We start from the raw sequence: 13,088 nt of genomic DNA on the forward strand, positions 1-13,088 counted from the left end.
CTTTGTAATCAATTATATAAGCTTTATACACATTATATAAGCAGTAAACACATTCTTATAACAAGGATGCATATAATATAAAATAAATGTCCCCACATCCATGCTCTTTTTCTAAGCCCAAACCCTACCCCGAAGGTAATCATAATGAATTTTTAGCTGCATGGAATATTCAGAAAGTTGATGGAAAAAAATCTACATATTGAGTTCAATTTTTTTTTGTATCAAAATGAGCTCCTTTTGAGTTTTTTATTTTGGTGAACTTTCTGAAATACCTTTGCATATCCTTTCAAACTTTTTTCTGGGTAGTTATGGCACAAATCTGTGTAGCTATGAAGATATGCATTTCTTTGAACATAAACTGCATCCTACTACACATACTACCAAATACATATTCAAAAAGTTGCAGAGCAGTGTGTCTTGGAAAAAAAAGTATAAGACGATGCATATGTATCTACCTAATTGTTTTTAATTACAACACGGCATGCTGAAATATGCATCTATTTTAGCTTTCTTAAAATGCTGCTTAATTCATGGATGTTAGCTTTGTTTTTCGCTTTTCACTGCCATGAACAATGCCACAATGGACAGCCATGGCCTTGCCCCTTAGTGAAAATATATGAGTCACTCTCTGCAAAGCATCAGTTGCATTAGAATTGCTGCTGTAAAATATGTGCATTTCAAATTCTGATAGCTCTTTTACATTTGTTCTTCCAAAAAGCAATTCCAATTTACTCTTTTGCTAAGATACACGATTAACTCTTTTTTCTACTGCTCTGCCTAAACCAAATATTACCATTTTTTTTGTAATTATACACTTCATAGTTAAGAAAGTGAAATCTCATAGCTATTTCAGATATCATGATGGATGCCCATTGAAGTGGATCTGTGTGATGATGGGAGCCTGGTTTATGGTTTCCATATGTCTAAATGTTTCTCGGCCCTTCCATTTCAGATGCTCACTACCTCACCTGCAGGATCCAGGAATGTGCTGAGACGACCCGCAGTGGGCCCTTTGCCCGCTCTATTGACATCAGTTCCCTGGTTGTTCAGGATGAATACATCTTCATTCAGGTGAGTAGAAATAATACAGTCAGCTGTCTGCTCAAAATGAGGTTTGCTTTCCTGAGATGGTGAGGATATGCACGTATTCCTCCTTTGCTTGAAGACCCAGTTCCCTAAGGAGATCCCAGACGTCTATTGAAAAATTAAGGTGTCGTCGATCGGTCCCTGGCACAGGTAATGCTAGTGGCCCACTGAATCCTTCAGGTGAATTGCTGTTTTATGATATCAGAGCTGACTTGAAGTGATTAGGTCTTAGGCTGGGGTTTGAGGTTATTTGAAGTCAAATGCCTAATGGGCTTTGGCTTTCAGTAATTTATCAAAGCCACCTTCTGTTTCTTTCCAAAGTGACTTGTCTCGCTTGGGAATGAAAGTTCCCAATAAATTAAGCATCTCCAGTATTTTCTTTTTGGGAAAGTCTAGAATACACTAAATCTTTTCTCTCCCTTCCAAGTGCTGACAAACTCCTTAAATATCCAAGTCCCCAATCCTTTAAGAGTCAGGATTCTGACTCTTAGAGAGAGCTGATTGAAACTCGTATTTTTAGGCAGCAAAGGAAGCATTTTAGGTTTTTATTTCCATCTAATACAGTGAATCCTTTGTATTAGAAGGAGATGCAGAAATGAGGTTGAACAAAAAGATGATGCTCTACTGAGTGGCTCTGGCTCTGTATGTGTTTATGTACACATGTGTGTGTGTATGTGTGTGCATGTATGTTTTGTGTCCATGGAGACAAGTTAAATTTGACAATGGCCTTGATTTCCTCCTCTGCCTCTCCCCCTTCTACTGTCAGCTGTTTCATAAACTCTTTCCTACAGGAAATTAGAATTTTGAAATCTCCCTGGATTTGCTCTGATCTTGGCACATGAATACGTGTCTCTGTGTCACCATTCAGTCCCAAGGAATCTTCAAACTCGGTGTCAGTCACTCACCCTTTGGGGAACCCTGACATCTATATCATTCCTGTGGTACACAGGCCATTACTAGCCATAAATTATTAAATTAGAATGGTTTTATCTCGTACTTTCAAAATTTTATTCTATACAAAGGGGAGGGATGATTTTGTATGCACATACCCTGGCCCTAAGAAATGCTCTTTACAAAATATGGGTGCTATGTGAGTTGCTGCATTGAGAGATTGTGTATGTAGTAGTTTTTTTAATGTGGTAGTTACTTCCTTTTATAATTTGGTTGTGTGGATTTTTAAGGTCTAGTAAAATATAGTCCCAACTCTTCTGTTTCCTGTCAGCTCCCTGCTAATAGAACAACCAAAATGACCCCAGTATTTGAGTCTCTGTCATTGCTGTAGGAGACCTAGGCAGAGCTCCAGGCTCTGATTTTTGCTTGACCCAGACTCAGCTGTTGTGACCATTTGGAAAGTGAAACAGCAGCTGAAGGTGCTCCTTCTAGCTCCCTCTCCCTCTAACTCTCTCGCTCACCCTTTCTGTTGTCTTCTTTGTCTTACTCCCTCCCTCCTCTATGACACTTTGCCTTTCAAAGTAACCAACCAACCAGTCTTTTTTTTTTAAAAAGATTTGTTTATTTTTATTACAAAGTCAGATATACAGACAGGAGGAGAGACAGAGAGGAAGATCTTCCATTCAATGATTCACTCCCCAAGTGAGCACAACCTCTTCCAGGTCTCCCACAAGGGTGCAGGGTCCCAAAGCATTGGGCCGTCCTCAACTGCTTTCCCAGGCCACAAGCAGGGAGCTGAATGGGAAGTGGAGCTGCTTGGATTAGAACCGGCGCCCATATGGGATCCCGGTGCATTCAAGGCGAGGACTTTAGCCAGTAGGCCACTGCGCCGGGCGGGCCCCAACCTGTCTTAAAGAGTATGAACTGGTTGGCCATCAGCTTTTCATGAGTACTTTTCTGCTTGCAGGTAACTGAACATTTGTGTTCCTAGCTGTGACAGACATACCCTGGTTCTGGCAGTGTATGCTTAATGTGCAATTATTACCTTAAAAAAATAAACTCTCAATTTCAGAGGCTGTTTTCCTTGCTTCCCTTACTTTTCCTTTGCTCTGTTGAATACTGGAGTTCTATTTTGACTGCTTAGCTTTATAGCTTTCACATTCTGAATATTTTTAGCTTTATTTAACGTACTGAATCATCTATGTAGGGGCAGTATTGCTGATTCCGTCTTAAAAGCGATTTGAAAATTAGTGTATTTCCATGTATTTTTTTCTTCCTGCTTGGAATACTTTCATCTCTTAATTTAATCAAATACACCATTCCCTAGTGTTAGTTTTTCTATAATATATAATTCTGTTATCCTTAAATATTTTATAAAGCACAACTGTAGAAGTGGGAAGAAATATAGCAAATGTTCATAATTTCCCATTATAGCCCCTGCTTTCTACCTCAGTTTTTGATAGCCGCACCCTTGCAGTGTGTTCATTCTGCTCTGGGCTTTGATTCCTGTATTTATTTTGATCTTCAACCAAGGCTAATTCTAGAAATTGAAAACATACTTATCTATTTACTTTACATTTCAGTTTCTCAAGGTATAAAAATTACGGATCTTTTTTTTTTCCATGAGAATTGACTCCATTAATGTCTTGGATGTTACATCAGATTTGTGTGATATTCTCTTTCAGATGTCTTGATTGTGTGTGTGTGTGTGTGTGTGTGTGTGTGTGTGTGTGTGTGTGATCTTTGTTTTGCCTAAGGTACCTAAACTCCTTTTTATTCACGGTTTAACATCAATTATTTTATTAGCATGTGCTTTGGGATTGGTCACGCTATATGGATTATTTCCTATGGATGAGGAAGTTATTCTTTTGAATAAATGTGTTTTTTCTCTCTTTTTCATTTCTCCAAAGCTTGTGTGACTCTTATCTTGAAAGATGTATTTTATTTCTGTTTCATTATTTTGACAGTCTTGCTCCAGGACACCTAGGGTGTGTTCAGAGACAGGGAGGACAAAAGAGAACCATCCTTTCCTCCCTCACTTAGTCCACTTGGACCGATGGAGCAAACTGGGAAAAGTGAAATACTATAGCTTTACTTACATTTCCCTTGAATATTTATTAGTGTTCTTTTGGCCCTTTTTTCCCTTGCTACTTCTAACTTCTGAGTTTTGCCAACTAATGCTTTATCATTTTTGTTGTCTCAGGACTCTTGGTATTTCAGAGTTAATTTTTTTTTTTCTGAGTTGAATTCTTTCCTTGAGGTGTGGGCACAAGTTTCATTGGCTGTGTGGAGGCATGCTTTGTTCTTTACTGATGCTGTGCTTTTTCTGTCCCATTTCTTTTACTTTGCTGCATTTATGATTATTGTATAGTTTCTCTTTTATCTTTGTGTTCTCAGCTATTGCTTCCTTCCTAAGGAATGGCATGGATTCTTTTTGGAGAGCTCTGTCAGTAGGACCGTGATTGATCAGGGATTCCTCTGAGCTTGACAAGACCTACCCTGTTCTCAGGGAGGTTCCCCACCACTTCACCCCTTATGCTGGGAGTGGGGTCTGCTGCAGAATTGCTGCCCCAGGGCTCTCCAGGCACTTGGGCCTCTCCAGCTTCTCCCTCCCACTGCCAGGCTCAGGGCCACATTTCCTTGGCTGCACAGAAGAGAGGCCTAGTTTTCCCCCTTCATGTTTGAAGAACCACATTTTTCGGGCTTGGTGGGAGATCGGGGACTTTAGACATCTTTGCTCTGCTAACTGTCCACGCCATGGTTCTTTCTTACTGCATTTGGTTTTCTTCCTACCCAGATTGTTTTTCAGGATTAAATTTTTATTAAGTCTAGAGTTTTTATTTCTCTTTCTTGTTTTTTCTTGCTTTGGGGTGATTTATGTGAGGAACAGGGGGTAAAATGCCATCAATTAGTTATTTAAAATTATGTATAAACATGTCTCATGTGTTTTCTGAAATGCTGCAAATGCTTGCCAACTGTTCGCCATGCTTGCAGACTAACACTCCTTCCCCAATCCATCCACAACACCACTTTCAAAGGTGTTTATTTAAAATAAAAATCAATGTTCCTACCTTCAGTGGCTGCTCAAAACCTAGAGGTGGAAATCCAATTTCCCTACCATCACCCCTGGGGGCCTCTTTGGCATGGGTCCTGCAGATCCCATCAGCCTCAGGTGAATCCCACATATCAGCGCTTCCCATACACCTTTCTTGATTGAGCTTACCTTTCAACACACATAAACCTTTTTTATTCGCACACGCATGTTGTGCTATTTCCCATCCCATATACCTTTCTTATAATTTTTCCCCTTGCTTGGAGTATTCCATGACCAGGTCACTTCATTCTTTCAGTATGGACAAATCTCCTATTAAAAAGTCATTGTTGATATTCTCAGTTGGGATCGGACCAAGCTCCAGCACCTGCTGCTATTCTGTTGGTCTGACGTCTCCCCATCCAGGTTAGCAAGCTTCAGGAGGAGCAGGCCTATGCCTTATTTATCCTTGTTTCTTCTGCACTTAGCATAATGACTAGAATTCAATAAACGTTTGTTGAACTCGGAAGATAAGACGCCTTCCTTATTCACAGGGAGTGTGGCTCTGGTTATCTTTTTCAAGCAAGGAAATCTTGTTTCTCACTGAACAATATAAGACAACTTGAGGTAATTGGCAATTGCTCACCGCATAAGAAATGTTCATATGTAGACCGTTTCTGCATTTGTATGAAACTGCTGTCCAGGAATTACCCAATATGTGATTCAACACCTTTTTTATATTCATTCATTTAAATATATTAAAATACATTCAGCCCAGAGGGGAGCACAGACAACTAAACAATTATAATGTAGTGCTGTGAAATCTGTATTAGTGGAAAGTACATGTTGCTCTGGGAGAAATGGAGAAGAGCTCCTCCCCCCGAGCCAGGGTGGAGGGTTAGTAAAGGCCTCATGGGACTAGGGATTATGAATGCAAGTGCAGTGGCTGGAGGAGAGGGGTGGATGTTTGGCCTAGCATGCTGCCACGCACATCCTGTATTGGGAGTGCCGGGGCTCAGTCCTCGCTCTGCCTCTGATCCAGAATTCCTACTAGTGCCTACTTTGGGAGACAAGTAATGGCTTCAGTACTTAGCTCCTTGCCACCTATGTGGGAAACCTTGAATGGCTGCTGTATTCCTGACTTTGCCTGCCCCAGCTTAGGCTGTTGCAGACATTTGAGGAGTTAGCCAGTAGATGGAAGAGTTCTGTCGGCATCTCTGTTTCTTAAATGAAAAAAAAAACTAAAGCATAGGTAGGCGAAGGGGTGGAGGGAACGAGGCGTGCTGTGCAGAGGGGAGGGCGTGGAGAAGGTATGAGGACGAACAAAGCGCAGCAACACTTCTCCAGTAAGGACAAGTGCGGGCAGTGGATGGAAGGATGGTGGGGCAGGAAAATAACTTAGAGAATTTCTGGAGAGCTCAAATTTTGTTTCTTTTGGTCAAATCTGGATGATTGTAGGTCCATCTTTTTATAACGTTTAGAGAGCTCAGAATTCAGTTTTGAGTCGTCTTAGCAACTTCCTTGCCGTAAACTGTATGGTGGTGGTATTCTTCCCGTCTCCTTTGCATTCCGTCTTAAGTCATTTTGGATTCCTGCACTGCTTTCTTCCGAACTTTTTTTTTTTTTGATGTTTTATTATTCATATGTGCATTTAAGTATCATCAGAAGTCATCTGAAATGGTTTTCTGAACTAAGTGTGGGGTTTTAATCCTTTAGGAAAAGCATGAATTTAAAAAACTTGCTGTGAGGATCTGGACAGGTTTATGGAAAAGGCAGTATCTGGCCTGCAATGATCAGTATCCGCTTCTAAAGCAGGGAATGGGCGTGGTTCTTGATTCCTTCCTAGAAATAAAGCTGCCTTGGAAGGCTTGGTCAAAAAGTAAAGCCCACCATAGCAAGCAAGCAGCTGTTCCTTCAGGGTTCAAATCCATAGATCACTGCTGACCGCAGTACTAAGACATTGGGACAGCTGGTTTTCTCCTGGCCCTGCCTTTCAGTCTACCAAAAAACGAGGTGGGGCAAGCTGTCGTGCAGCTCAGCCTGCAAGAGTGGCTTGTCTGGGAAATGCCATGAGGCAGAGTGCCTGATGCCTCCCACTGTAAGAGGCTGGTTGTGCGTCAGTAGTGGGCGTGGCACGGCATGCCTGATGGAAGAGGATTATATCCCCATCTGCCTACAGTCTGAGCAGCTGGATAACAACAGGATGGACCTACAAGGCTTTGCCTAGTTTGCTTATTTATGACTTGAAGGAATTTACCCACTTACATCTTCTAGCTTTTTCAAATATTAATATCTCTGTTTTAAAGGTGTATCTATTTTTATTGGAAAGTCAGATATACAGAGAGAAGGAGAGACAGAGAGGAAGATCTTCCATCCGCTGATTTACTCCCCAAGAGGCCACAATGGCCAGAGCTCAGCTGATCCAAAGACAGGAACGAGCCAAGAGCCTCTTCTGGGTCTCTCATGCAGATGCAGGGTGTCAAGGCTTTTGGCCGTCCTTGTCTACTCTCCTAGTCCACAGGCAAGGAGCTGGATAGGAAGCAGGACCACTGGGACACAATATGGGATCTTGGTGTGTGCAAAGTGAGGAAATGAGCCACTAGGCTACTGTACCGGGCCCCTTGTATTAATGTTTTAACTTTTACTATTAGTGCTAACAGCGACCTGGAACTCTAAGATGAAATCACAAAAATGGAGACCAGTCTGTTCCTTCAGCCTAGACTGCCTTTGTGCGCTAAGCGGCATTCCTAGGCAAGTTTGAATTGGGTTTCAGGAAACTTGCCTCAGGAGCTGTCATGATGGAGGAGGACGTCTCAGAGTAAAAGCTCCAGTTTCCTGACCACCTCCTTTAATGGAGCGATCCAGCTTTTGTTTGCCCTCTTCATTGGGTCCCTAATATCCTCTCATTCAAGAGAGGATTCAGCTGCTAAGAGATACTTGGCCATCTGACATTTTGTAGTGCTTCTGGCTCTATATGTGTGGATAAATCGCCTGCTAGGAATCCAGGTGAGATCCAAGCACACATTTTCCCTGTGCACACGAATAAATGGCATGCCTGCATCTAGTGGTTATGATTTCCCCACAGATTTTATGAATGAGTCACCATAAAGTGTACCAAAGCATGTGTGTTTGAGAGAATAAGCAAACGATGTAGTAACCTTGCAATAATGATAGGCGTTGCTTAAATTTCTTCTCATGTTATTAATTTTGCACAATCATTTCACTCTCTCCAGTTTCCCAACTAAAGAAAATGCTCCATGACCAATTACCATTCTCTTCCTCTGAATGTACTATTTTTAATCCTAGAGTGTGACAGAAAGATCTGAAGACTACTCATTTGGCTCCTGCAAGTAGAGAGACCCCAAAGGTCCCACCCCACCTTTGACTTAACTATTAATGAGAAGATAAACTGGCCGTGCTGATGTTTTTGCTTGTGGGGACCCAGTGTTTGATCTCCCACTGTCTGCAGGCTGAGCTGCAGATGGACAGAGAGCTGTGGAATTTGCTTGTGCGTCAGTACCTTTTCTCCATACAGGACCTGCAATTTCATACTGAAATCAAAAGCAGCCGATCCTTCCCAGAAGAGCCCTTGTTTTAATGGGGAGGCGTCTGCCTGAAATGCCTCTGTTCCACATGGGTAACAAAAAGCAGCTTTCCTCTGCAGACTAGGCCAGGAAGAATGATGGAAAATCTTGCTTTTTTTTTTTTTTTTTTTTTTTTTGCTCCTGGATTGACTGTCCCAGTGATCATTGTGCAGAAAGGGGGTTCAGCAATAGTCAAGGTCACATTCCTCAAGGGATAACATTTATAGTCTGCTTTCATGGGCAGACTATAATCATGATGATGCAGCGAGGACGGGGACCCTTAAGCCATCCCAGCAAACTCGTGCGTCTGAGCTAGGTTGAGTGAAGCCCTGTCCCATTGGCCCATGAGGACACCTGGTTAGTCTTCAATGAGAAAACGATTTATTCACTTATTGAGTTTGCTTTCATGCAGTGAGATTTCTTTTAAAAGGGCATGCTACTGACATGTCTTCAAATATCTATAGTAGGAAAAAAAATGAGAGAGAAGACCCAGATCCTTAATGCAGACACAAATAAATATCAAGAAGTTTGAGGAAAGTGGAACATGTGATGGAGGGTGGGGTAAACTGACACTGCCAAACTGTCTGCACATTCTTGCCAGCACCTGCTGCTTCTCACAGAGCATGAGCTTGCACTATTTTGTGGCTACATAGTGCCCTGGGAGATGTCAGCAGCAGCATCTTGGACAAGGGGATGGATTTTCGGGGCTGGACAAAGGAAGAGGACAGACATCCGCTAAACATGCTTGGTTGCATGAGCCTGAGAGGGTTTGTGCAGGTTCAGGCCAGGAGAAGAGAGTGCCTCCAGATCCGATGGCATTCACTCAGGCCAGGCTGAAACACCTAGTCACTCCCTGAATCGTAATGATGCCAGCTGAGCACGTTGTAATGTATAGATTGTGCTCCAGAGTGCTACTCCCAACTGCTAGTGAGGTTCTGTAGATGTAGTCCAGTGTAGCCGTGTGGAATTTTGTAGTGGAGCAGTAGCATACACAGCATGGTTCTGAGATGACTAGTGCTACAGTGAAGGTAATTCATAGCTCAGTAACACATCACTGCAGTTATTAAGAATTCTGCATATAACTGTAGAAAAACAGTCCTGTTATAAAGTGTCGTGAAATGATCCAGGCTGAATCAGTATGAGTAACCAGTTCACGGGTGTTTGTTGAGTTCCCAGAAGTCCCCCAGGTACAATGGAACATGACAGAGACCGAAAATGTTGCCACTGCTAGCAAGCCATTTCAGATGGAGGAGTTAGCGGTGGGATGTAGGAAAAGGAGTGCTGCATTTCCTGGCCTAGGTGCTAATCAGGGAGCTGCTACCCCGAAGCCAGGGAATGCTGGGCAGGTGGCCCAGACTTGCTGCACGCACTCAGTTCCTGCCGTCTGTGGAATGGAATTGTGCTGCTTGTGCTGCTTCTGTTGCAAGGTTGTTGTGAGAATCAAGGGAGATAACAGTATCTTTTGGATGCTTTGAAAACCAGAAAGCTAGAAAACACAAAATTGCAAGACTAATCCACATGTAAAATTAGATGGCTGTATGCATATCCTCTCTGAAGGCTTGTTCTAGGCCGGTCACATGCAGCATTGTTGAATGTTTTTTCCATGTTCATCTTTAAATTGTTCACAGACTCAATTTGTGAGTCAGCATATGTACATGACAAAACTCTCCCACTTACCTTTCCATAGTGTTGGTTCTCAGAGAAGCCAACTTTTTATGATACAAATGACCCTGCACGTATGCTGTCTTTGAGTTATCACTCAAGACTCTTGGAGCACCGTGGTCCCCAGATCATATCTTTGTATTCCTGTTTTCTGTTTCAGCATGGGACATAGTAAAGCACTTATGATGTGGAAAACTGTATCCCTAATAAATCATTATCTTTCTGAAAGAAAAAAAAGGCCCCGAGGCAGAAACTAATGGAATGTAATTATTCAAATAAAAATTATTTGGTGATATTTTAAATGATGTTAATTTAGCCTTAATGGGAAAGATTTTGAAAGTTAAATAAATAGTAATTTCAGCATTAGGAGCGCATCTATGCACAGGAGTTTAATATGAGGGGTAGAGGTGGCATAACAGATTAAGCAATTACTGGCAAAATCTGAGTGCCATATGGGAATGCCAGTGGGATCCTAGCTCCTCTGTTTCCAGTCTGGCTTCCTGTCAGAGTATCTTGGGAGGAAGGAGCTAATTACTGGATTGGTTTTGGGTCCCTGGAACCCCCATGGGAGACCCAGCTGGAGTTCCAGGCTCCTGGCTTTGACCTGGCCCACACCTAGCTGACTGGGGTTTTGGAGGAGTAAACTGACTGATAAAAGAGTCTTTCTGTGTGTGTGTGTGTGCACACGCGCACACTTTCCAAATAGAAGGAAATAAGTAGTTTTTAAGGATAAAGGAATGTGGAAAGTGTTTGGAAAAACTCAACTTAAGTCTTCTTCACATAAATATTGAAGTACTTTCAGAATCTTAAAAGTTTTACCAACAGCCTACACAAATGAAAGTTCTTGAAATAGCACGTAGCTAGGATGTGTCTTCTGTTGATGTCATGATTTGAGTGGCTTGATGGATAGTTCCTGATAGTGTTTAAAGTACTTCCACGAATAGAAACAGTGTAGTGATCTGATTGTGAAGTCACGAGCTTTGTGTGTCACATGTCACGTGCCCCACCCCACACCCCCTCACGCGTGATTCCTTCTGCAAACAGCTGTGCACAGATGTGACCTGCCATGACTTTGCCACAGCTGCGGTGTGGATTGCTTGCTTTTTGTTCTCAGACTGATTTCCCCCCATTAAAATACTCGGATGAGACTCCTTTGCCATTCTGTTGCAGACGTGACACCGAGAAAGTGTCACGAACCTCTGGAAGCACTTCATCAATAGTAATCAAGAGCTATTTCATGTGTACTCCTCTGTTCATGTGTCAGGTGGACAATTATAAGCCTCATTGTGCGTGGTTATTTTTTTTTCTGTGATTGAGCCCCAGTTGTTCATAGTGGTCACCAGTTCAGTAATGCCACCTGGGATGGCTTTCTGTCTTCGTAATTCCTCCTCCCTAGTTTCATCCCCATTATTCCAGACTCATTAAAAATAAACAAAGATCTACCTAAGATAAGTCCTAGCTCCAGGCTGTATGTGCCTTTGAGGGAAACCAAACTCAGGAGTCTTAAAAATCTTAAAAATCTATGCTGTATACCCTCTAGTGTAGGTAGAGTGAGGTACCCAGGGCAAGTAGAGAATATGTTTCTCCTTTACACAGAAATGGCAGTCCTCAACCAAACACCTGTTCTACCCCTCCTGTCTTGGGTACCTGATCCTGGTGATCATCCTCCTTTATCTTATTTTTTTTTTAAACTTCAATCCCTATTTCAGACTTTTCATGGGACAGGCTATATGGCCCAGCATGGTGAGCTACCACCTGGGACATCCCCACCCCGTTTCAGAGTTCCTGGGATCCAACTTCATGCTAATGTGCCTGGAAGAATGAGATGATAGCCAAAGTACTCGATTTCCTGCCAAGCTCCTGGGAGACTCAGATGGAGTTCCTGATGTCTTTCTTCAGCATGGCCAACCCCTGGCTCTTGCAGGCCTCGGAGGAATGAACCAGCAGATAAAGATCTATCTCCGTCTTCATTTCTCTCCCTTTGTAACTTTGTATTCCAAATAACTAAATCTTTATATCATTGAGCTACCTGATATCATTGGCATTTTAAAAATCTGGACAATAAAAAGCAAAACATTGTTTAAACATGCATGCTTCTCTACAAATGTTCCGTGTTTTGTTCAAGCAGGTTTCTTGAGTGTTGTCTGTATTCATTTTCTCATTTTCTCATCCCCCAGTCTCTCTCACCCACTTGAGACTGACTTTTGCCTCTGCCACTCCACTGCAATTGCTTTAGCCAAGTTTATCAGCAGTGTCTGTGAGTTGCATCTGGACTGTGCCTCTCAATAATTAACTGCATTGACCTGCCTGTGGCACTTGAACCTCTTGGCGGATTCTTCTGTTTTGGAGCACTCTCTTCCTCGTGTGTGTTCTGCTTCTCCTGCAACTGCAGTCACCTTAGCCTTCTACACAGGTGCCTCTTCGTCAGCTCACGCTGTAATCCTGACTTTTTCTTTTTAGGTTCCTAACCTCTGTTGACACCATAGCCCCTCTCTGAGTTATCCCAACCCATCTACACTCCTGCATCATCAATTGCCATCCGAGGTCCAGTGACTCCTCTTGTCTCCTGCCTTTTCAGCATAAGGTGCTGACAGAGAGTCCTTCCCAGGACAGCTAGCAGTGTGTGATATATGGCAGTCCCTTCATTCCACTTAGAGTTCTACTGTGCATGCTTGATTCTTTTCATGAGTCAAAATGAATTTCCATGGATGTTGTAGTACCTGTTGCTTACCAGGCCGAGATTGTAAGCAATATTCTTGAATTTCAGAGAATGGTGTAATTCACTAGATGTTGTAAAGAATTGTGTTTGCAGTAGTACGTGGATGGGATTTTTT

At 42.3% G+C, this 13,088-nt stretch overlaps 1 protein-coding gene across 2 annotated transcripts in view; it reads left to right on the top strand.

Moving 5' to 3' along the window:
• The window catches only part of SORCS3 (sortilin related VPS10 domain containing receptor 3), a 567,293-nt gene that overhangs the window by 424,198 nt on the left and 130,007 nt on the right, over positions 1-13,088 (top strand). For both annotated transcript variants that reach the window (XM_004580224.4, XM_058671671.1), the window contains one exon: positions 953-1,071. In XM_004580224.4, coding sequence (XP_004580281.3) covers positions 953-1,071 — 119 coding nt within the window. The remainder of the gene's footprint in view (positions 1-952; positions 1,072-13,088) is intronic.

Source organism: Ochotona princeps, chromosome 13, assembly GCF_030435755.1.
Source record: "Ochotona princeps isolate mOchPri1 chromosome 13, mOchPri1.hap1, whole genome shotgun sequence".
Taxonomy (NCBI): Eukaryota; Metazoa; Chordata; class Mammalia; order Lagomorpha; family Ochotonidae; genus Ochotona; species Ochotona princeps.